The sequence below is a fragment of the Gobius niger genome (assembly GCF_951799975.1).
Source record: "Gobius niger genome assembly, chromosome: 22".
Lineage (NCBI taxonomy): Eukaryota > Metazoa > Chordata > Actinopteri > Gobiiformes > Gobiidae > Gobius > Gobius niger.
In genome coordinates, this window is record NC_136873.1 from 1,817,751 (window position 1) to 1,842,590 (window position 24,840).

Genomic DNA, 24,840 nt, shown 5'->3' on the forward strand with positions numbered 1-24,840 from the left:
TGGCCTGTGGTCAGGTGCATCAGAGGGTGTGGTCAGGTGGTTCTGGCTGCGGTCAGGAGGCGTTGGTGTAGGGCCTCTGCAGACAGAGAGAGCCATGTTGGGGCAGGGGATGGCTGTAGTAGTGTTCAACGAGGATGGCCAGACTCGGGAAGGTCTGCTCACGGTCCAGGAAGACGCAGCCATTCTGCAAACAAACAACAAAGCAGTCATGGATGCTGGGCTTGATCTCTCCCTTTACTGCCACAACCATCTTGCTCCAAACTCTTAAACAAATTGAAGCACTAAAGTCTACCATCTCATTTTGTCCTATTCCATGATCTGCTTATGATGATGAATGTCCTCACCTCTACAAAGAGCCGGTAGTTCCTCGCTCTGCTGATGCTAATGTCCCACACCACCAGCACCTGCACAGGGCCAGGACACGGGAAAAGAGGTTGATTGCAGGACATTTTTGAACACAGTAAAGTGGAGAGTGTGGGTAAGACCTTGGAGGTTTTGGTCCCCGAGTTTCTGATGGCGTAGAGCCCGTCAAGACAGTCCCCGGTCTCTCTGAACAACCTGCATACAACAAGCCACAGGTGACAATGGGGTTTTATATTGGAACAGAAAAACGACATGGCGGCAGGTCAGAGGAGAGGGGCCAAAATCAGCGGTTCTGTTCTGTTTATAGAGTGAAATGTTACAGAATAAAACTTTCTTCCTCTTTTCAGTGTCCCATGTTTGGTCTCTCTCCAAAGCCCAAATGGACCTTTGAAGACGTATTTGTTTTTGAAGCCCTTCAGATGCCTCTGGTGGTTATTGGGTTGCAGTAATGGATCATCCAGTGTCTTGCTGGTGACATTTTATGGGGGTCTTGTCTTTTTGTTCCATAGCCCTCACGATCTTTTAGGAAATTCAAATGACTCTCTTACTGTATCCCACCTCAGCAGCGATGAACTGCGAGAGGCCCGGCTTATGTTACATCATGACAGTGTGAACACCAGTAAGAAAATGACACTGAATCCACATTTTTGCACAGATTTGGCCTTTTAAAGGCATGTGGTCCAAAACATTTGATCAGCTGCAAAAGCAGTTTATTTCAGTTTAACTGTTGTTTTTGTCTCGCTCTCATTTCTCCTTGTTGCATGTTGAAGTTCTACTTGGAACCGTGTTAAGATCCAACCATGCAAAATGTGAATTTTTCCCATGTTTCATGTCATACTTTTCTACGAAGCTGGTCTCTGTGGAGTCCATGAACACGGAGTCTGGGAGCTGCACCTGAGGGGAACAGAGCACATAGTTAACATCAGTCTAAGGAGAAGACCTCAAACATGCTGCAACAGGAGAATGAAGAACGCAAGCCTGTTTGGAAAAGCAGATTTTAAAAAAGCACAGAAGAGGCCACCACGTCATGACATCAGCTGGAGAATAGCTCTTAAAGTTCCTTGAGAAGTAAGAGAGGTTGGCACCCCGGGTAAATATTAGAAAAGAATGATGTCAACATGGGATATATTTTTGTCGTTTCATTCAAATTTCTTAAAAATATGTGAATATGTGTAATGAAGAAAGATAAATGTGTATGCCACAATTATTACTAAACTATATTTGGAAAAAATATCCAAGAAATCTGGGGTTTATAATAAGAATACTTTAACAACATTGGTTGATAACACAGACTTGACAGCAGAGGGCGCTGCTCTCAATCTTATGCATTCCAACAAAGCTGGCATTAAGAAGAAACAAGACCTTTTGGACAATGGGAAAATGCTCTTATCTTGTGTCACTGTGACTGATGATACAACACATGCAGGGCTGTGAGAGAGGGTATGGGCGGGGCTGTGAGAGAGGGTATGGGCGGGGCTGTGAGAGAGGGTGTGGGCGGAGCTGTGAGAGAGGGTGTGGGCGGGGCTGTGAGAGAGGGTGTGGGTCTAAGTCCTAACGACCTAACTCACACCTGAATTTTCAAGCATATTTAAAATTCTGTACTATGATTGATCATTTATAACTTATTGAATGATGTCAGCGATCATGTTTGTTTTCAAAGCTCTTCATGGGAGATATTCACCATGCATCGCCCCAGCAGAACTCGGAGCAGTCCTCAGGGCAAATGGTTGTGGACGTGCTCAGGTCCCGGTACAAACTGTGATCGTTCATGTGTGGTAGCCATGCCTAAACCGTGGAACAGCTGCCCCTCAGTCTGCATGTTCTCACGGACCTGTCCCTTTGGAAGTCAGATTCAAGACTCATCTTTTCAAACTGGCTTTTAATACTTAGAACGCACTGAATTTGTCTAGGATGCAATCATTTTGTGTTTGTGAATAGTTTTTATCTTTCTGTGAAGCACGTTGGTCTTCCTGGTGTTGTTGTAAAGTGCTATAGAAATAAACTTTTATTGATTGATTGATTGATATGTGGACCTACGTTCTCGTAGTCGTCGTCATCCGACTGGTCCCCGTTGCGTTTGGCCGAGTCCCACCTGGACCTGAAGTCTCCTGGAAGCTCGTCCGCCGAAGACCGGAAGCTTTGTCCCTCAGGGGAGGCTCTTCTGACAGGGCACACACACATGTCACTGTCTAAACTAACTGTAAACCAGAGCATTCATTCAATTCAACTTTATTATGTGTCTGGATGGGCTCTGCCTCACCCCAAAACATGCACAATAGGTACATTCGGAGATGGGTCCCCGGATGCTGCATGCCACTGCTCCTCACGGGTTGCCCCAGTGGCAGAAAAGGATGGTTCAAATGCAGAGAACAAAAATGGTAGTTGTATAATGACAACTAAAGCACCTTAAAGGGATATTTCAGGATTTTGGACATAGGGACTCATGTCCTAGTTATCCAGAGTGTTCCAGAGCTGATTTCTGGAGATATTTTTTTTGTAGTTCATGCAGTTCTTATATTTGAAGAGTTTCGTGGTGCTAGGCTAGTGCAAGACTAGTGCATTCCTATGGTATCAGCTAGCCTGCATTAAAAACAGTGTGACCCGCTCCACAGAGCACCTGAGGCAAATCATTTAAAACGCCAGACTAACCATATAAGTGTCTGTGTCCATAGAGTCATGTTTGGAATATAACTGACCTGCATCACATGAATGATCGCATTTTGAGGGACTATTTTCTAGCAGATCATTCCGCCGCTGTGTAGCTTATACAACCACGAAGCTGATGCTCAAATATATATATTATTTTAAATGCAAGATGGTTAAAATTATTCCATGGACACAGACGTTTACATGGTTAGTCTGGTGTTATAAGTGATTTGCCTCAGGTGCTCTGTGGAGCGGGTCACACTGTTTTTAATGCAGGCTAGCTGATACCATAGACATGCACTAGCCTTCAAATATAAGAACTGCATGAATTACAAAAATCCAGAAATCAGTAACACTGGATAACTAGGAAATGAGGCCCTATGTCAAAAATCCTGAAATATCCCTTTAACCCTGAACTTGTGATCGGAGAAATGCGCAAAAAGCAAGCGGGAAAAATATATTTAAAAAATATACTATATCACTATATCGAGGATAAACTCAAACACGCCCCCACATCTCGATAGTTCCTGAACTACAAGAAATCTATGGGTTGGTCATGGCCTTCTCTCGTGTGGTGTAGCATTTTGAGTGCAGAAGAGGGAGACCGGCCTTGCCTCGGAGGTCAGTGGTACTTACCCCAGTGGGATGGTGGGGGTGGGCTTCCTGGACGTGGGCACGGGCGGTTTGCAGGAGGGCGGAGGGGGCTTGGGTCTGAGGCCGGTTGGGACCAGTTCTGGTTTAGCTGCTGGCTGGACTTTACAGTGGTTTCCTGGAGACGAGCTGTGAGAGAGGGTGTGGGTGGGGCTGTGAGACAGGGTGTGGGTGGGGCTGTGGGCGGGGCTGTGAGAGAGGGTGTGGGTGGGGCTGGGAGAGAGGGTGTGGGTGGGGCTGTGCGCGGAGCCCTGAGCAGCATGGTTCAGGCGGAGTCGTGACTCCAGCTGCTCACAGAGGGTCCGTGAGACAGGGGTCTGCAGCGCTGCAGGCAGGGGGCGCTCTTGGCTCTTTCCTGGCGGCACCGGTTTGGAATGCATCCGTCGAGGATTGGGGGGTGGGAGAGGAGGCGTCACTGGAGAGAAGGAGCCGTGTCTTTGTTGGTGTGGCGCAAAGGGTATGTCAGGGGGAGGGCCTTTGTGGGCGGGGCCGGGTGAAAGGGGCAGGCCTTTGTGGGCAGAGACAGGTGAAGGGGGCAGGCCTTTGTGGGCAGGGCCGGGTGAAAGGGGCAGGCCTTTGTGGGCAGAGACAGGTGAAGGGGGCAGGCCTTTGTGGGCAGAGACAGGTGAAGGGGGCAGGCCTTTGTAGGCAGGGGCAGGTGGAGGTGCCAAGCCTTTGTGGGCGGGCAGTGGTGGAATGGCCGGAGGGGGCAATTTTTTAGGGAGGGGGCTGGTAGGGTTTCGGTGGATGGGCGGGGGAAGGGGATGGGCTTTGGCGTGTTGGAGGAGCTTACTGGACAGAGCAGGGACAGGGGGAGGGGGGTACGAAGGCGGGGGTCCGGCTGGTCGACCTGCACAAACACACAGGGCCATTATAGCAGATGGGACATTCACCCTCAGGTCCAAACAGAAGTGCCCCAAAATGATCAGACAATATACATGTTTTTATACACATACAGTTTAGGAGTCAGCTGTGTTCTACAGGAGGCAAATCACACTAAATTGACTTTTTTGAGCTTCACACCATGTTATAACAGCAGTACTTTATTACATTCATTACGTTTTGTGTTAATCCTCAGGTTATACCACTCTAATTTGGCTGTTTTTTTCTACAGTTTCAGCGTGTTGATCAATGTCTGTCAATGTCAAAACCCAAATCTGTTCCGAAACCAGTAAATTGGTAAGAGGTCTTACGCCAAACTGGATGTGCGTCAGCGTCCGTCATGACAAGAAGCTTCCGAATTGGTCTGTCAGTTAGAAAGGAGTTAGGAAAAGGAGCCTCGATGCTAACTATCATAGCCACTTTAGCATAGGGACCTCTGATGCTAACTAACCAGTGATTAGGAGCTATGTGCCATCCCATAAGCCACTGCGCTAATCCCCCCCACCCCCCTCGCCCCCACCATCGAGTGATTCATGTGCAACCACTGTTGATTGACAGGAGCGCATTTGATAATGATAATAATAAAATAAAAACAAGATTCTGCACAAGCCAGACTTTATAAAAGTGACAAAATACACGTTGTCGTCACCACAGCTCAGTCACATGTCAGTGTCAAAGAGCCGCCTCAGCAGTGACGTGCGGTCAGGACTATAAACTTTATAAAAACAAGTCACTTCTCTTAAGATGAGAGGGATTCCTATGATTTTAATCAATCTCGTGGCTAAAAAATGCCCAAATGTTCAGTTGTCGATATTGTGTAAAGAGGGCGGAGCTGCGGCAAGCCTCCAGCGTCCCGCACACACTTGTGCTCGGCTCATTCACTCAAATTCATTTGTATGTGTGTTTTTGTTGGCCGTGTTGGTTTTCTATCACCTGGATCAGGAATAAGAACGACTTGTTTAACCTGTTCATTTGACTTTACACCGTGCTTTGATAGGCCCCAAGTGACTCTTGCCTCCAATGCACTGCCCTGACGACCCGAGGGGGGCGCTGTGGACTACACGTGAAAACCATTCTGTTTTATTATTCGGCACGGTTTAGGAGAGGCAATTTAAACGCAAAGGACATGTTATGGATGAACCGCCCGAGTGGCGCTTCAGGAATGTTATTAATTTATCATTTGGACGGGTGGGGTACAAGACCCGGCCACGTTGACTATGCTGTCTTTTCATTTTTATTTGCAATATCGTGAGAATGTATTTTATGTTTAAATGTGTTGTTTTGAAATGTGCTCATGACCCATCCTTGAGAAGAATTGGGATGTTAGAAGAAATGTGTTTGCAAAGTTAAGAATGAGTTTTGAGAGTGACAGGCAAGAGAGCCGGCACTTCCTGAAGAGCTCCTTCAGAGGAGCAGAGCGGCAGGTGAGTGAGTCGGCCCGGGACACTGGTGCTCCGTGGAGAAGGGACCACTCTTGTACTCTTGGCCTGTGATTGGTCTGATTATTCGACAATCAAACATCCGATTTCTTGTGCAGATGATCAAACGCTACTTGCCTGTTTGAACCTTCCATTGCTCACATGATTGATTGTGTTGGTGCTTCACTCGTGTCTATGAGACATTGCAATAATAAAGTTTGTCTACAAAGAGCGAAGCAGCTCTAGAAGCTCCGAATCTTTACAACACTGTTTTGCCAGGAAAAGCCCATCAATGAGTTTTGACCCAAACTTCAAATGATGAGCTTCCTCTTTCCTCATTCATAAACAAAACACAAGTACAGGGCCTTTAAGTAGACTCCACTTCTAGACTTCACTCTGTGCACTGCACCTGTGTGTGGGGGCGAAGTGTCCGGCATCAGATAGTCCTCCTCATCCTCGTCGTCATCCTCCTCCATGTAATCTGCACAGATAAAGATTAGGACTTATTTCTGGGTTAGACCGTGCTCCAACTTTCTCTCCAAGCACAGGAAGGTCTGGAATCACACTCATAGCCTGTACAATTTTTGGACCATCTATTTGTAGTGCGTCATTAAAATGTGATAGAAGACCTTTCCTCTCCCCTCTAATGAAGAGTTTTCATGTTTGATTTGATCCATGTGTTTCTCTGACTGGTTATTCTACCTGTCCATCACACTTATCTGCACTCGAGTAGATAAGATGTGATCCCACACTGATCTGAAAAGAAGAGGAAAAGACTAGTCTGGTCAGGCTGAGGACTGCAGGCAAAGTGAGATGCTTCAAGGGGAAGACAATCTGAGCTATGAAATGACTTGAGTGACACGGGGGCGGGGCAGCTGTGTTGTTAAAGGATTGCCGTTTTGGAAGAGGCAAAAACATGACTTCCAACAGTGGGGGCAGTGTTTGTACCTTCGTCCTGGTCATTGAGCGTGTGCCTGATTTCCATGGGCCTCTCGATGCTCCCGTAGAAACTGTCTGCGTCTGAGTCCGTGTCACTGCTGCAATGGGACACAGCGTTAGGCGGGACAACAAAGCCTCTGCTGCGTGGCGGTTCAGAGATGCTACCTGGGCGTGTGGGACTCCCGGCGGTCATTGTAGTGGTCAATCTCTCTGCGCAGGTGCTTCATCCAGCTCTGCAACACAGTAACACGCAGACCATAGCACCGGTCAAACACTTTTTATTTATCGTTTTGTCTTTTTATTTCCAATGCTATTCCCATTGTGTGACTCTCATCAAAGAAATCAAACTATGAATGAAAACGTGGAATTAAAGTTAGTCATTTTATGCTCACTACTGCCACCTCAGGTCTTACACGTAACTGCAGCTTCTATATTAAGCTTGTGCATGACGGCACTTCGGACCCGAAGTAACAACTTTTTGAGCTTTGAGTGCAGAATTTTAGAGGCAGTTATGGTGAAAACAGGTCTGAGCTCATTCCACACATTAGGACATGGAGGAACATGTCCTAATGTGTAGAATGAGCTTTTGACGAGTGTAAACTCTGTCCTGACCAAACCCAAACTGTTGATAATTCAGCTGCTTAGTTTGGTTCTGTAAGTGCCACTGTATTTGAGGTGTGAACCAAGGGTCACCCAGGACAAGTACAGACTGTACAGTCACTCACTACTTTCCCACATAGCCACAAGCAGAGGGACCTATACACACAGAGGTGGGTAGTTCCCAAGTAGTTTGGGTAGTTTTTAACTTTTTTAAGTAATTGTACTTTTGCAAGTCGTTTTTTCATGCAATACTTTTTACTTTGTACTCTTAATTAAAAAATAAACAGTAACTTGTGACGCTGTGAGTAAATTTTTAAATGGCAAATATTAATTTGGATGCGTAAAATATATTGTATTTTGTGTCTTGTTTATTTATTTATTCATAATGATTAGATTTTTTATATACATATTTTTACATATATCTTTTTATGATGTGTTCTTTAAAAATATGACAATTTTCACACATCTAATCTGTTGTTTCACATAATTTATGTCACAACTAAAGCAGTTACAGGGGTTATACAGGCAGCAGCAAATCAAATTCAATGCCATTTTAATGCCACAAATCCCATAAATTAATATTTGCAACTATTCCATCAATCAGAGGAAATCAAAGTTTGATGTAATGCCTGTTGGAATCAAATATAATGCTTTTTAATGAATTTTAAGGCCACAATTAATTTAATGACATTTAATGCCCCGCGGACACCCTGTACTCAGTACTCACAGTACTCAAGTAACATTTTCTTCAAGTTCTTTTTTACTTTCACTTTAACCTATTACTTTTTACTTGTACTTGAGTAAAATTATTTTAAAGTGACATTACTCTTGAGTAAATATGGCCTCCGTTTTTTTCCAACATGTATTATAGTAATACACGTTACCGATGGGACCACAGAACCCAGTGCTTCTAACATTTCTAACACTTTGAACATTTCCCGTCTCTTCACTGAGCTCTGGACTTTATCTGTGCTTTGTGTTTCTTAAACTATTCGATTTCATTTCTTTGAAAAGTGTCTCCAAACAGAACAAAGAGGGGTGGGCTGCTCACCCGCCGCTCCTCCTCGCTGGCGGCTGAGAACAGCCAAGTGCGGTGCTTCTTGCTGAAGTGGACGATCTTAAAGGGAAACACATTACTGGACGTGGTCTCCTCAGCCGCTCGCATTACTCTGTAATCACAGCATTGTCGTGTCAGATCACAAAGACCTCTCTGTTGATGACATTTAGAGCAGCAGAAAAGGGCTATTGCACAACTGGCCGGACACGCTGGAGGCGTGTGAGTGTCCACATACTTGAAGACAAACTTGGAAATTCAAGCTTTTGAAGCTATGTAGTGCATGGAACTATCATATTCACAGGGATTCCTCTCCTTTATGAACTGCTGTGATGATGTTCACTTTACTCCTATGAGGAGGTTGCAGACCTTTGAGCCACTGTACTATAGTCCAGTCCAGGGGTTCACACACTTCTCAGGCCGCAACCCCCAAAATCAACCAACAACTCGGGGACCCCTTTTGTAAATGTAAATAGCATTAATTAAAATCTAAGGTGCAAAACATTTAAAGTCAGATTTTCTGATGTTAGCTTGGATACTGTATTTTGATATTTGGCTTAATTTCACTAGTGCTGCTTTCTATCAAAAATGCATTCAATGTCAGAAATGAAAAAAATATCTCAAGATCATCTTGTGATCCCCACTTCTGTGTCCTGTGGCGCCCCATTTGGGAAGCACTCGTCTAGTTTTGGAAACATTTGGAAAGTTTGGAAACATCCCCAACTCAAAGGGAACTTGATTTCAACAGCGATGGTGTTGATTGAGCTTTTGTGCAGTTACTTCAGTTTTGCATTGATTATAAACGGAGGGGCAGAATTGACCACCTTGAGGCTGACTATGTATTTCACAAAAATGTCCTGTACATGAGTCAGCATTCTGTACTGAGAGATAACGGGGGTGAAATTATATAAAAATGGTGGCTGTAAAAATCCACCTGTAGCTGGATCTTAGCACCACAGCATGATGGACCCGTCAGTCACTCCCACGGTCGTCCAGACACTCTCACACTGGTCTAGACCAGGGGTTGTTAACTGATTTAGTGTTGGATGACAGGATGACTAGGATGACAAGCCGCGACCCAAATAAGAATTTCATTCGCCTTATATAATGCAAAATATTGTATTTTCTCCACAAATTCTTATCGCATTGTTTTCAATATGATTTCAGCCTAAAAAGCTGAAATCATAATACAATGTGATAGTAGTCATGACAGACTCAGAAGATTAATATTGAAAGAAATGTTCCCAGGGAAAGGCTCGGGACTCAGTGAATATGGTTCCACGACACACCAGTTGGGAATCACTGGTCTAAACGACAGAGTGACTTTAGCGACCGGTTCTTTCTCTCTGCAGGCTGGCGACAGAAAGGCGACTATCCGAAATTAAATCAATTTGTCCTCCAAACCCAGAATAGGTTCCGACAGATAGATGTGCACAATAGGTTCTTACACTTGAGCAGTGTCTCAAACAAACCTCTACCTACGATGGGACGAGCGCGAGCTGAGCAACTAAAGTCAATTTGGAGTGAGTGCGGCTTCATAAAAACATGAAAACACAAACGAGTGGATGTGCCCCCCCCCCCCTCCAACTGACACTCTCATCCAACTACCAACTCACACCATTCTGTTAATGCAAAGGTCAAACATGTACAGTATGTGGATATGAAGCACTGACCTGTTATAGCCATTGAGTGAGAAGGCCCCCTGGGGAGAGGCGGAGGTACTGCTCCTGAAGTAGTATACACAGCCTTTATGAATAATAGTGAACCGAAGAGGCCCTGGACACACAAAGAAAACTCAGTAAGCTCCCAACTCTTTTTAATCATGGTTTAAATGTCCCGGTGTGAGGTCATGGTTTAAATGTCCTGGTGTGAGGTCCTGGTTTAAATGTCCTGATATAAGATCCTGGTTTAAATGTCGTGGTGTAAGGTCCTGGTTTAAATGTCCTGGTGTAAGGTCCTGATTTAAATGTCCTGGTGTGAGGTCCTGGTTTAACTGTCCTGGTGTGAGGTCCTGGTTTAAATGTCCTGGTGTGAGGTCCTGGTTTAAATGTCCTGGTGTGAGGTCCTGGTTTAACTGTCCTGGTGTGAGGTCCTGGTTTAAATGTCCTGATATAAGGTCCTGGTTTAAATGTCCTGGTGTGAGGTCCTGGTTTAAATGTCCTGGTGTGAGGTCCTGGTTTAAATGTCCTGGTGTGAGGTCCTGGTTTAAATGTCCTGGTGTGAGGTCCTGGTTTAACTGTCCTGGTGTGAGGTCCTGGTTTAAATGTCCTGGTGTGAGGTCCTGGTTTAAATGTCCTGATATAAGGTCCTGGTTTAAATGTCCTGGTGTGAGGTCCTGGTTTAAATGTCCTGGTGTGAGGTCCTGGTTTAAATGTCCTGGTGTGAGGTCCTGGTTTAACTGTCCTGGTGTGAGGTCCTGGTTTAAATGTCCTGATATAAGGTCCTGGTTTAAATGTCCTGGTGTGAGGTCCTGATTTAAATGTCCTGGTGTGAGGTCCTGGTTTAACTGTCCTGGTGTGAGGTCCTGGTTTAAATGTCCTGGTGTGAGGTCCTGGTTTAAATGTCCTGGTGTGAGGTCCTGGTTTAAATGTCCTGGTGTGAGGTCCTGGTTTAAATGTCCTGATATAAGGTCCTGGTTTAAATGTCCTGGTGTGAGGTCCTGGTTTAAATGTCCTGGTGTGAGGTCCTGGTTTAAATGTCCTGGTGTGAGGTCCTGGTTTAACTGTCCTGGTGTGAGGTCCTGGTTTAAATGTCCTGGTGTGAGGTCCTGGTTTAAATGTCCTGATATAAGGTCCTGGTTTAAATGTCCTGGTGTGAGGTCCTGGTTTAAATGTCCTGGTGTGAGGTCCTGGTTTAAATGTCCTGGTGTGAGGTCCTGGTTTAACTGTCCTGGTGTGAGGTCCTGGTTTAAATGTCCTGGTGTGAGGTCCTGGTTTAACTGTCCTGGTGTAAGGTCCTGGTTTAAATGTCCTGATATAAGGTCCTGGTTCAAATGTCCTGATATAAGGTCCTGGTTTAAATGTCCTGATATAAGGTCCTGGTTCAAATGTCCTGATATAAGGTCCTGGTTCAAATGTCCTGGTGTGAGGTCCTGGTTTAAATGTCCTGGTGTGAGGTCCTGGTTTAAATGTCCTGGTGTGAGGTCCTGGTTTAAATGTCCTGGTTTAAATGTCCTGGTGTGAGGTCCTGGTTTAACTGTCCTGGTGTAAGGTCCTGGTTTAAATGTCCTGGTGTGAGGTCCTGGTTTAACTGTCCTGGTGTGAGGTCCTGGTTTAAATGTCCTGGTGTGAGGTCCTGGTTTAACTGTCCTGGTGTGAGGTCCTGGTTTAAATGTCCTGATATAAGGTCCTGGTTTAAATGTCCTGGTGTGAGGTCCTGGTTTAACTGTCCTGGTGTGAGGTCCTGGTTTAAATGTCCTGGTGTGAGGTCCTGGTTTAACTGTCCTGGTGTGAGGTCCTGGTTTAAATGTCCTGATATAAGGTCCTGGTTTAAATGTCCTGGTGTGAGGTCCTGGTTTAACTGTCCTGGTGTGAGGTCCTGGTTTAAATGTCCTGGTGTGAGGTCCTGGTTTAACTGTCCTGGTGTGAGGTCCTGGTTTAAATGTCCTGATATAAGGTCCTGGTTTAAATGTCCTGGTGTGAGGTCCTGGTTTAAATGTCCTGGTGTGAGGTCCTGGTTTAACTGTCCTGGTGTGAGGTCCTGGTTTAAATGTCCTGGTGTGAGGTCCTGGTTTAACTGTCCTGGTGTGAGGTCCTGGTTTAAATGTCCTGATATAAGGTCCTGGTTTAAATGTCCTGATATAAGGTCCTGGTTCAAATGTCCTGGTGTGAGGTCCTGGTTTAAATGTCCTGGTGTGAGGTCCTGGTTTAACTGTCCTGGTGTGAGGTCCTGGTTTAAATGTCCTGATATAAGGTCCTGGTTTAAATGTCCTGATATAAGGTCCTGGTTCAAATGTCCTGATATAAGGTCCTGGTTTAAATGTCCTGGTGTGAGGTCCTGGTTTAAATGTCCTGGTGTGAGGTCCTGGTTTAACTGTCCTGGTGTGAGGTCCTGGTTTAAATGTCCTGATATAAGGTCCTGGTTTAAATGTCCTGGTGTGAGGTCCTGGTTTAAATGTCCTGGTGTGAGGTCCTGGTTTAACTGTCCTGGTTTAACTGTCCTGGTGTGAGGTCCTGGTTTAAATGTCCTGGTGTGAGGTCCTGGTTTAAATGTCCTGGTGTGAGGTCCTGGTTTAAATGTCCTGGTGTGAGGTCCTGGTTTAAATGTCCTGGTGTGAGGTCCTGGATTAAATGTCCTGGTGTGAGGTCCTGGTTTAACTGTCCTGGTGTGAGGTCCTGGTTTAAATGTCCTGATATAAGGTCCTGGTTTAAATGTCCTGGTGTGAGGTCCTGGTTTAAATGTCCTGGTGTGAGGTCCTGGTTTAAATGTCCTGGTGTGAGGTCCTGGTTTAACTGTCCTGGTGTGAGGTCCTGGTTTAAATGTCCTGGTGTGAGGTCCTGGTTTAAATGTCCTGATATAAGGTCCTGGTTTAAATGTCCTGGTGTGAGGTCCTGGTTTAAATGTCCTGGTGTGAGGTCCTGGTTTAACTGTCCTGGTGTGAGGTCCTGGTTTAAATGTCCTGGTGTGAGGTCCTGGTTTAACTGTCCTGGTGTAAGGTCCTGGTTTAAATGTCCTGGTGTGAGGTCCTGGTTTAACTGTCCTGGTGTGAGGTCCTGGTTTAAATGTCGTGGTGTGAGGTCCTGGTTTAAATGTCCTGGTGTGAGGTCCTGGTTTAACTGTCCTGGTGTGAGGTCCTGGTTTAAATGTCCTGGTGTGAGGTCCTGGTTTAACTGTCCTGGTTTAAATGTCGTGGTGTGAGGTCCTGGTTTAAATGCCCTGATATAAGGTCCTGGTTTAAATGCCCTGATATAATCTCCTGGTTTAAATGTCCTGGTGTGAGGTCCTGATTTAGTTGGTGACCAGTAATGCTCTGGTCCTGGTTTAAATGTACTGGCGTGAGGTCCAAGTTTAGTCCCGATGTAAGGTCCTGGTTTAGTCCTGGTGTTAGCGGCTCAGTATTGCCCTGGACCTGGTTTGGTCCCAGTGTAAGCTCCTAGTTTTAATGTCCAGGTTTAATTGTCCTGGTGTGAGGCTCTGGTTTAGTCCTTGTGCTGTCGGTGGTTAGGTCCTGGCTTAAATGATGACGTGAGGGCCTGATTCAGTCCTGGTGCAAGGTCCTGGTGTGCTCACACTTCATGAGGCTGAACTGGCTGCCCCCCTTCTTGTGCAGGTAACCAGAGGTGGAGACTCCCCCAGGCATGGTAAGCAGGTTCTGGGCCCCGATGGCCCTCATGGGGATGGGCCAAACAGGCTCAGGAGATGTCATGCTCCTAGAAACAGAAGACGTAACCACAGTTATCTTCAAAACGATCATAACAATGAGAGCTTTTATCGTACTTATATATGATTATCCTGGTCTGGCAACAGGCACATGTCGATCTACACCTTCCTAACTACACCTGTTGACGGTGTAGTTAGAAAGTCTCATTTGTGTGAAGCTACAGCACCCTGCACATGATTATTTGTTCCCTAGAGCAAGGTGCTTTGTGTGTGAAATATAATCTGTGCAAATCTACAGTTTGTGCAGATTGAAAAAACTGCATTGAACTCACTCGCATCCACAATTCATCTCCCTCACATGTAGAGCAATGTTAGATGGTAGGGCTGCTCGATTATTGAAAAAATAATAATCACGATTATTCAAACGATTATTTATTGCCTTTAAAAAAATCCAGCAAAAAAATGACAAAAATCCAGCAAAAAAATGACAAAAATCCAGCAAAAAAAAAGACAAAAATCCAGCAAAAAAATGACCAAAATCCAGCAAAAAAAAATGACAAAAATCCATCAAAAAATGACAAAAATCCAAAAATTAGAAAACAAAAAAAGAAATGTGAAATTTTTTTTGGGAAAAAAATATATTAAAAAAAATTGAAAAAAAAAATTATAATCGATTTTTTGCGATTATGCTAATTTTGTAATCGTTTACTGTTGTAATCGAAATCGTAATCGAATTTTGATTAATTGCGCAGCCCTATTAGATGGTAATCAAACTGTAGTGATATTAGACCTGCAAATCATAAAGAGCTTTCACTTCTCATGTCAGAAGTTATATCTGTATAGTATCATATCGGATAGGTTATGCGAAGAGTTTGAAACCATTTCCTCTCAGAAGAGGAGTGGCGTGTGAGTGAAGACATCTGCTGGACTGAGAGACAGGCAGTACCAGGCACACAAGACCTCAGCTCTGAGAGTCTGAGCACAGACACACCTATCCACAGCTTACGGGTAATGCTACATAATATGTCACCAAATTATTGGCAATATCAGGTAAATGCAAAGTCACTAAGGTCAGTTATTAACACAGCCTGAAACAAGAATGCATGGTAGTTTGAAAATGTGCTAAAGTTCAGTTTCAGTCATGAGTTTACTATTTGAGCCTTCTTTTTTTGGAATGTGCTTTGTTGAGACGGTTTTTGTTCTCCTTTAGTATAAACATAAAGTCAGGTATAGGGCTTTTACACAAAATATCACAATGTCGTCATAATATTCATGAATTCAATAACAGATATTGCACCAAACCTCCAGCTCTGACCTAACCGCTGCTTCTCCTCCATATGCTCGCCTGCTGCCTTCTTAGTTCTATCAAAATACATTTGTGTATTTAGACTCCATAAACAGGTGAAACTTGGAAAATTTGAAAATCGTGAAAAAAGTTCATTTATTTCTTTAATACAACTTAAAATGTGAAACTAATAATGATATAGACTCGTGGCATGCGAAGTGACACATGTCGAGCCTTGTTTGTTTGATTATTGTGGCTTACAGCTTGTAAAAAACCCAAATTCAAATTCTCAGAAGATTAACATATTGTGAAATGGAATATATTTTAAGCTCAAAGTGTCATCCTGTCATAAATGGTCTGTCTGGTTCAGTAGAAATCACCATCATGTTGTGGAGACTGGTGACCTGACAGCTGTGCAGAAACCCAATCATTCACACCCTCCATAAGGTAATAGCAAAAGAAGTTGGGTGTTTTCAAAGTGCTGTATCAAAGCACATTAATAGAAAGTTGAGTGTAAGGGAAAAGTGTGGAAGAAAAAGGTGAGCAAGCTGCAGGGATGACCGCAGTCTGGAGAGGACTGTCAGGAAAAGGCCATTCAAAAGTGTGGGGGACCTTCACAATGAGTGGACTGAGGCTGGAGTCAGTGCACCAAGAGCCATCACACACGGATTCTGGACATGAGCTTCAGATATTGTATTCCTCTTGTGAAGCCACTCCTGAACTACAAACAATGTCAGAAGCATCTTACTTGGATTTTGCATCTCACTTGGAAACCATGGTCCCAGAGTCTATAGGAAGAACAATCCAAGATGCTTGAAGTCCAGTGTGAGGTTTCCACAGTCTGTGATGATTTGGGGTCATGTCTTCTGCTGGTGCTGGTCCACTGTGCTTTATTAAGTCCAGAGTCAGCGTATCCGTCTACCAGGAGATTTTAGAGTACGTCATGCTTCCTTCAACAGACAAGCTTTATGAAGATGCTGACTTCATTTTCCAGCAGGACTTGGCCTTAAGTACCAAAACCTGGTTAAATGACCATCCGATTACTGTGCTTGATTGGCCAGAAAACTCGCCTAACCTGAACCAAAAGAAAGATGAGAGACATGAGACCGAACAATGCAGAAGAACTGAAGGTCGTTATTGAAGCATCCTGGTCTTCCATAACCTCAGCAGTGCCACAGGCTGAGAGCATCCATGCCACGCCGCATTCAAGCAAAGGGGGCCCAAACCAGTGTATAAACAGTAAAAAAATTGTTTTTATTGATTTCACGTAATATTCAAATTTTCTGAGATTTTGATTTGGGGGTTTTTACAAGCTGTAAGCCATAATCATCCAAATTTAAACAAATAAAGGCTTGACATATGTCACTTTGCATGTACTGAGTCTATATCATATATTAGTTTCACATTTCACTTTATCTGTATTAGCAATTATTTGAATGTTTTGATACATTTGTGTGGCCACAGTTGTGAAAGGGTGCACGGCCCTACTACAGCACGCGCAGGGGATGACTTAAAGGATATGTGATTCAGCCTGTAATGGGAACCACCTTCCCAGACTGCCTGAGGTACCACATTTCTGTGAAGATTCCAAAGTAAAAAGTACAAAATTAGCATATTTGAGGTAAGTGTACTTTGACCATGAGAGTTCAGGAGGAGGGGGACGAATGTGGACCAAATAAGTCATATCCACACAAAAAATAAAAAACACTCAGACATTAGAAGAAATGAGACGCACTCAACCACTCGGGACGTCCTGTGGAGAAACTTGTCCACGCTGTCTCCCACAGCAGACTGTCTCAGGAAACTGACACCCGACTGGAGTAAAGAGGGCAGATCCATGAGTCACCGAACCGCCAAGAGACACTGAAGACAGGACTTCATATGGCACACATGGCAGACGGGAAACTCTGAAGAGGATACTTCAGAGGCACACAGTAGTCCTGGTGACAGTCTTCCCACAGTAGTCCCAGTCCGGTGTAGTCTTCACACAGCAGTCCTGTTAGCGGTGTAGTCTTCACACAGTAGTCCTGTTGGCGGTGTAGTCTTCACACAGTAGTCCTGTTGGCGGTGTAGTCTTCACACAGTAGTCCTGTTGGCGGTGTAGTCTTCACACTGTAGTCCTGTTGGCGGTGTAGTCTTCACACAGAAGTCCTGTTGGCGGTGTAGTCTTCACACAGTAGTCCTGTTGGCGGTGTAGTCTTCACACAGTAGTCCTGTTGGCGGTGTAGTCTTCACACAGTAGTCCTGTTAGCAGTGTAGTCTTCACACATTAGCCCTGTTGGCGGTGTAGTCTTCACACAGAAGTCCTGTTGGCGGTGTAGTCTTCACACAGTAGTCCTGTTGGCGGTGTAGTCTTCACACAGAAGTCCTGTTGGCGGTGTAGTCTTCACACAGTAGTCCTGTTGGCGGTGTAGTCTTCACACAGTAGTCCTGTTGGCGGTGTAGTCTTCACACAGTAGTCCTGTTGGCGGTGTAGTCTTCACACAGCAGTCCTGTTGACGGTGTAGTCTTCACACAGTAGTCCTGTTGGCGGTGTAGTCTTCACACAGTAGTCCTGTAGGCGGTGTAGTCTTCACACAGTAGTCCTGTTGGCGGTGTAGTCTTCACACAGTAGTCCTGTTGGCGGTGTAGTCTTCACACAGCAGTCCTGTTGACGGTGTAGTCTTCACACAGTAGTCCTGTTGGCGGTGTAGTCTTCACACAGTAGTCCTGTAGGCGGTGTAGTCTTCACACAGTAGTCCTGTTGGCGGTGTAGTCTTCACACAGTAGTCCTGTTAGCGGTGTAGTCTTCACACAGTAGTCCTGTTGGCGGTGTAGTCTTCACACAGTAGTCCTGTTGGCGGTGTAGTCTTCACACAGTAGTCCTGTTGGCGGTGTAGTCTTCACACTGTAGTCCTGTTGGCGGTGTAGTCTTCACACAGTAGTCCTGTAGGCGGTGTAGTCTTCACACAGTAGTCCTGTTGGCGGTGTAGTCTTCACACAGTAGTCCTGTTAGCGGTGTAGTCTTCACACAGTAGTCCTGTTGGCGGTGTAGTCTTCACACAGTAGTCCTGTTGGCGGTGTAGTCTTCACACAGTAGTCCTGGTGACAGTCTTCACACAGTAGTCCTGTTGGCGGTGTAGTCTTCACACAGTAGTCCTGGTGACAGTCTTCACACAGTAGTCCCGGTCCGGTGTAGTCTTCACACAGTAGTCCTGTTGGCGGTGTAGTCTTCACACAGTAGTCCTGTTGGCGGTGTAGTCTTCACACAGTAGTCCTGTTGGCGGTGTAGTCTTCACACAGTAGTCCTGTTGGCGGTGTAGTCTTCACACAGCAGTCCTGTTGACGGTGTAGTCTTCACACAGTAGTCCTGTTGGCGGTGTAGTCTTCACACAGTAGTCCTGTAGGCGGTGTAGTCTTCACACAGTAGTCCTGTTGGCGGTGTAGTCTTCACACAGTAGTCCTGTTAGCGGTGTAGTCTTCACACAGTAGTCCTGTTGGCGGTGTAGTCTTCACACAGTAGTCCTGTTGGCGGTGTAGTCTTCACACAGTAGTCCTGTTGGCGGTGTAGTCTTCACACTGTAGTCCTGTTGGCGGTGTAGTCTTCACACAGTAGTCCTGTAGGCGGTGTAGTCTTCACACAGTAGTCCTGTTGGCGGTGTAGTCTTCACACAGTAGTCCTGTTAGCGGTGTAGTCTTCACACAGTAGTCCTGTTGGCGGTGTAGTCTTCACACAGTAGTCCTGTTGGCGGTGTAGTCTTCACACAGTAGTCCTGGTGACAGTCTTCACACAGTAGTCCTGTTGGCGGTGTAGTCTTCACACAGTAGTCCTGGTGACAGTCTTCACACAGTAGTCCCGGTCCGGTGTAGTCTTCACACAGTAGTCCTGTTGGCGGTGTAGTCTTCACACAGTAGTCCTGTTGGCGGTGTAGTCTTCACACAGTAGTCCTGTCGGCGGTGTAGTCTTCACACTTTGGTCTGCTCGGCGGTGTCTGTGATGTGAGCTCTCTTCCTTGTTGCCGGAGGTTTTGCCGATTGAGATCGGGGCCCCTCCCTCGGACATAAACATCAGCGCACAGATAAGGCTCTTGTGCAAACACGGCTCACAGAAACGCTGGAACTCTGTCCTCACCATGTCCACATTCTCCAGCACTGCCACAGCCACTCCAGCCGTGTGTGTCCAACACACACATCTGAATGGGCTCATACATGGAAGCACACGACTGGTTTACCCATTTTTACCATTTTAACTCAAATATATCTAAATTGGGAATAAAAGTACCTTGTTTTCCCTGGTTTGATGTTTGTGTGGTGTCTATTAATTTAAGCATAAGGGCCATAAGTCCCAGTTGTATATTTTGAATGTGTACTTTACCCTTTCCATGTCCCTCATGTTTTCTGAACATAAAAATGGATCCTTCTCAACACTTGATTGGTGTAAAACTGTGATTAGTATCTGTCACTGACAATATCCCACCCAACCCATCCGGAAGTCATTTTCCAAAACCGTCTAGTCCCCGTTGGGATTTTGAAGCAAAAACTAATATTCCGAGTTTAAAAGTATGACAAAGGCAAGTCATCTATTAAGAAACATATATGAGGTTTCAGATTAGTCTTGTAATTGAAATAGTTTTGTGGTGGATGATAAGTACAAAGCTGGTTAACTTCCGTCGTACCTTTCAACATAATCATCATTTTTTGACCAAATGGTGCTAGATTGTTACTTCCTGAGCCATTCAAGCTGAAAATGATTCAATATTCAAATATTCACAAAGATACTCTGCACCCAGAGAACAAGCTTCAAAGCACAGATATATCACTGATTATTTAAAATATAAATATACAATATAAGAAGTCAAATGTAATTGCAAGTTTACTGCTATTTTCATGTACAAAAAGAGCAAGACACACAACCATGTGGGTAAAGCCAGGTGTGGGTCAATATTTGCTGACGTGTTTATTTGAGATACTGAGTTTGGGCTCAGGGGGGCTCTCGACACTGATACAAGCCCCGATACACCGATACAAGTCGAATGAACACAACAGAGCAGTGGCACACGTGGTCATCAGGAGAGTCAGGACGTTTCTAAGGGGGCGGCGTCAGTTTTTGGTCACCAGAATTTTTATATAGGCTGCAGTAGGAGACTGGGCGACCATTTACAGAATAATGTCAGAAATGTCTCCCAAGTAATTACTCAGCTATGCAGAAACTGGTGCCTATCTTGATGTGTCGGCCCAGGTTTATGTGCAGTGGCCCCGTGATGGAAAGAGAAAACGTCCCCACCTGAGCCGACCAAACCGACAGAACTAAACAAAGACAAGACAGAGACGCGCTGAAAGCCACTGGCTAAACTACAGGAACCACAAGAAATAAGCACAGCTGCATTTCGAAGCGCCGAGTCGCTACACCAGGAAACGCAAGAATGTAAATCCGAGGCGTCCGTCACTCTCAGCGATTATTACAGAAGAAAACAGGCAGAGAGCTGTTTCTGCTTTAACTTGAGTGACTCTGGGACTCAGTTTGAGCGAAGCGGATATTTCCAATAGAAGGAAAGAAATGATGAATTTAGTGTCCATCAAAAAAACCTTTAAAAAATACCAGTAGTGTTTCACGTCACGCATGACTAATCCTGTTTACTTTGGTTTATTCTTCCACTCCTGAGTCTGATTCTGCATATTTCTTGAACGTTGTTGTGTCATGGGGCGGACACAAAACTGTTCTCCACCAGATGATTGATGAGGATTTACTGGCATTTTCCTGGATATTTCAAGACTAAAAAGAAGAAGAAGAAAAAACCTCTCAGAGGAATTTCTAAACTAACCCAAAAATATCCAAACTTTTGGCAGGTTTGGCAACAATTCCAATTCCTCCAATTGCGTCTCCTCACAGCCAGAGGCGTAGCTTGCCATAAGGCAAGGCAGGCAGCTGCCTGGGGCCCCCCAACAGTCAAGGGCCCCCTTGAACCAACCCGTTACTCAGAAGCCTGCAGTAAACGCTTGATATACACAGTCTTCCTAATGATTTTAGTGATGCAGTTTCATCATCAATGACATTCAATGACCAGTGGACAGACTGTTTTACTCATGGTTCCACCAGGTCATATTTCAAATATTGAAACCAGTTCATTGTAACGCTCTTCATGACCTAAAGAACCTCAGCTTCTGTTCTGATGGAAACTTATGCAGAGAATTGCATTATGGGAGTTGTCAGGTGACCTGCTACTGCCCAAATGATGTCCTCTCTCCCAGGGCGCAGTACAGCAAGGGCCCGACATGCTTGCTTGGGACATATTTCCCTGCTGAAAGCTGAGTAGTAACCATGGACAACTAAAATGCACCAGAACGCATGTATTTGGTCCAAAGCCTTTCCCCCCTGCTATAATAATTTGAAACAACTACAAAATGATTTCTTTGCAATGTACATTTTACATTTGCATGTCGATCTGGTCATGGCATGTCATTCCCACTGCTGCCAACAGAAGGAGCTCCAGGCCCCGAGTAGCCCAGTCTTTCCCAAGCATAGACATTTACCTCAAATTTGAGAAATGAAATGTCAATGTGGAAGAACCCAAAATGTTTTGTTAAAAACACTAAACAAAATGAGGCTTCAGTACAAATGTAGACAGTCTCCCCTGGAAAGGTTTTTCGCCCCGATCCCATAGATTGAAGTGAATTATTGCTCCCCATAATTAAAACCACTTGTGGCCTAGTACTAGACTCAGCATTAACAGTGCAGAGGTAAATGTCACACTTCTTTGGTTTCGACACGATACAAATGTCCTGACTCACATGTGCTCCTTATGGTCCAGCACACACATCCTGACGACGGGTTTGGAGCTCCGTGCAAACGATTTCTTCTTCCTCACCGACACTGCTGCCATTCTGGCTCCTCACCGACACCCGACTTCATAGCGTAGACACATGAGGACCCGGTCCACACGAAGACCCAGAGCTGAGCCAGGCCGGGGTCAGGTCCTGAGGTTGGCCCAGAGAAATGTCGGAGCGCAGAGGAAGTGTGCCGCCTTTGATGCACTTCCTCCTGCTTCTTCAGGCCGCCGTCTGATTGGTGGACGTCAGACTTCCTGTTTCCTCGGGGTCGGCGGGTGATTGGTTCTTTGAGGCCCACACATGTTTTTTTTTAACAGGGCTGTGGGACTTTCCGCTGGACCAGAACAATAGTGCTGCTGACACCTCCACTGTACTTCCTCTTCCACGCAAAAGCATTTTCACTTTCTCATTACAGAGTACAGTCCAAGCAAACCGTGAGACTAGACGGAACATACAGGGTTAAAGGTCCAAAGGCGAACGGTTCTGAAGGCAGCATTTCCAATCGAACTGACCTGTAATTCGCATCAAACTATAACATAGATGAGGCTAAATGGCAAAATAAGCACAAACTTCTGCGTGCATATTTGAATTCTTCATTTAAAAAGGCAGACCTGCCTCTGCTGCTGGGGCCACTGTCAGGAGCAGTGGGCGACCACAGTGCTTTACCCCGGAGCCTGGGCAACAGGTTAACTGGAGGAAATTCATGAACACGTACTTACGCACAAAACTGTTCGTAAGGTTTTTGGCATTCACAAAACTTGTTCTTAGCTGAAAACGTTTCTCTGGAAGAACAAATCCTTGGAACACTCAGGAGGACTCTTACGCAAAATCTCCAGTACTGTTCACAATCATGTTCCTGATGGGACCCAACATTCTGCGTTGGGGCAAATTCAGCCGCCTCTGATCCATAGAAACAACACCTATCTTCACTCTGCCTCTGGTCTTTGTTCGTCCGGGTGGTCATGCCTGAGTCCTCCTGTGTTTGGAGCAACAGGCTAAAAGGTAGAGCGAAGTTTTAACTCTTTTCAAATTGAATTTGGGTTTGGCCAAAACCAAAGCACTGCTTTATAGTGCCAATGCCGGGCGACACTGCGCCTCGGAGAGCAGTGTGTTGTGGTTTTGGCCGTAGCTAAAGTGCAGCGGGTTAAGAATGATCTTTTATTTTAGGTCCGACTCCAAGCACTGCCAGTGCAGGAGTCTGCCGTCTTGTTTTCATATGTTTTGTTTGATACCGTCCTGTCAGCCCACTGTTGGGGAGCGTGGGTCTGTGGACTGAACACTGTTTGTGTACTATGGACTTATATTTTAAACGTAGAAAAAAAGAGAGGACCCAACTTCAATGGAACACATAAAACTTTGTATTTAAAGCATGGAACCAGCCTCTGTCAATATTGCTTACCTGTCTGCCTTTGTACATACAGAAAATTGTACAATTCTTTGTTTTTTGCGTTGTTTATTGGTGGGTCTGGGTCTTGTAGAGACAAGCAAGTTCAAATAAAATACTACAGTAAATTGTTTTGGGCTTTTTAGAGTCAAAATTGTATAATGTACAGATGAAAAGATCAATATTTATAATAATATATTATATTTTTTTAAAATAAAATTGCTAATGGGAAACACTAAAATGTAAACAAAAAGACTTTATGATGCTATGTGTCATTTTCACCTTTAAATCTGGTGGTTCAATTTACACCAAGACCTGGTTCAACTGACCCCGCTCCTGGGGTAAAGTGAGACCAACATCTTTAAAACCAAATTTCCCAGATGACTTTTTAAGACACAAACACCTAGAAAACCAAATGTATGTAAATATAAAACAAATGTTTCTATTTTATACTGTTTTTACACCACAACCACCAAAGCAAAAAGTGGCTCATCTTACCCCACTCTCCCCTATTAATTAATTCCAGAATGCAAATGTAAATATATAAGAAATTACAGATGCCTTTGTACAAGGGTGGGGAGGGGGGACGCACATGGTTCTGTTTTATGATTCAACTATTTAAAAAAACATATCTTTTAGGTCTTTTCTTATTCCCCATAGTCTCTTTGGTTAAAACTTACGCAAATGCATTTTAGTGTAAAAATATATTGTTTTAACATTTGGATATAAAAGTCCTGGAGAGACTAAAATATCAAAATAAAGTATCCAAACTAGCATCATTAAACCAGATTATGAATCAATCAATCAATGGTTTTGTATTACCTCACAGGGCTGAATTCATTCAATTCAAATAATTATAAATACTTACATTTTACAGAAGGGGGTTCCAAGTTGTTGGTTGAGTGATTTTGGGGATCCCCCTGGTCTAAAGTACCCAGTGTATTGGCCTTAAAGGGGATGGACAGTTGAAGTTGCAGCAGCCGGCGAGCGACAGAGGAGACGGACTGTCAGCTGTGGTACGAACCAACAACGAGAGGCACTGGACCTCAGCTGACCCACAGACCCTCTCCTTCCTGGCCTAAAGCCACAGTGAGGACTGCATGTTTGCTCCGCAGTCTTCCGCCCTGTGGATCCTTGGAGGAAGAGGTTTTCCATCACTGCATGTTATATTTGAAAGATAAAGGAAATTTACCAGAAAATTTGCCAACGTAATTTCCAAACACTGCCAATCCCTGAGTCCAGACGTCTGTGTGGGGTCCGGCCTGCTGCGCGTCCAAACTAGCGTGTTTGGAAGCGTGTCTGACTTGCTGACTGTCTGACTGGCGTGTCTGTGCGCACGTGCAGTAGTAAAGCCACGGCGCCACCCCAGGCCTCTGTAGAACAGCTCAGACTGAGGCTCCGCAGTAAAAGCTCCACCGCAGGCCGGCTTTACTGCACCAGGCCCAGTCTGCTCCAGTAAAGTCACCACAGCGGCACTTACACAAAAGACACA

The 24,840-nt window shown here is 44.9% G+C and overlaps 1 protein-coding gene across 1 annotated transcript; it reads right to left on the bottom strand.

The window, feature by feature from the left end:
• Nucleotides 1-22,175, bottom strand: sh3bp2 (SH3-domain binding protein 2). The gene is made up of 14 exons (XM_079581309.1): nt 21,926-22,175; nt 13,783-13,922; nt 10,227-10,329; nt 8,551-8,668; nt 7,065-7,132; nt 6,909-6,997; nt 6,370-6,441; nt 4,334-4,510; nt 3,646-4,135; nt 2,401-2,524; nt 1,202-1,257; nt 486-558; nt 345-404; nt 1-184 (listed from the first exon to the last, which is right to left on the bottom strand). The coding sequence occupies exons 1-14, from the start codon at nt 22,015-22,017 to the stop codon at nt 53-55; spliced, it is 1,794 nt and encodes a 597-aa protein (XP_079437435.1). The 5' UTR covers nt 22,018-22,175; the 3' UTR covers nt 1-52.
• Nucleotides 22,176-24,840: the final 2,665 nt, after the last annotated feature.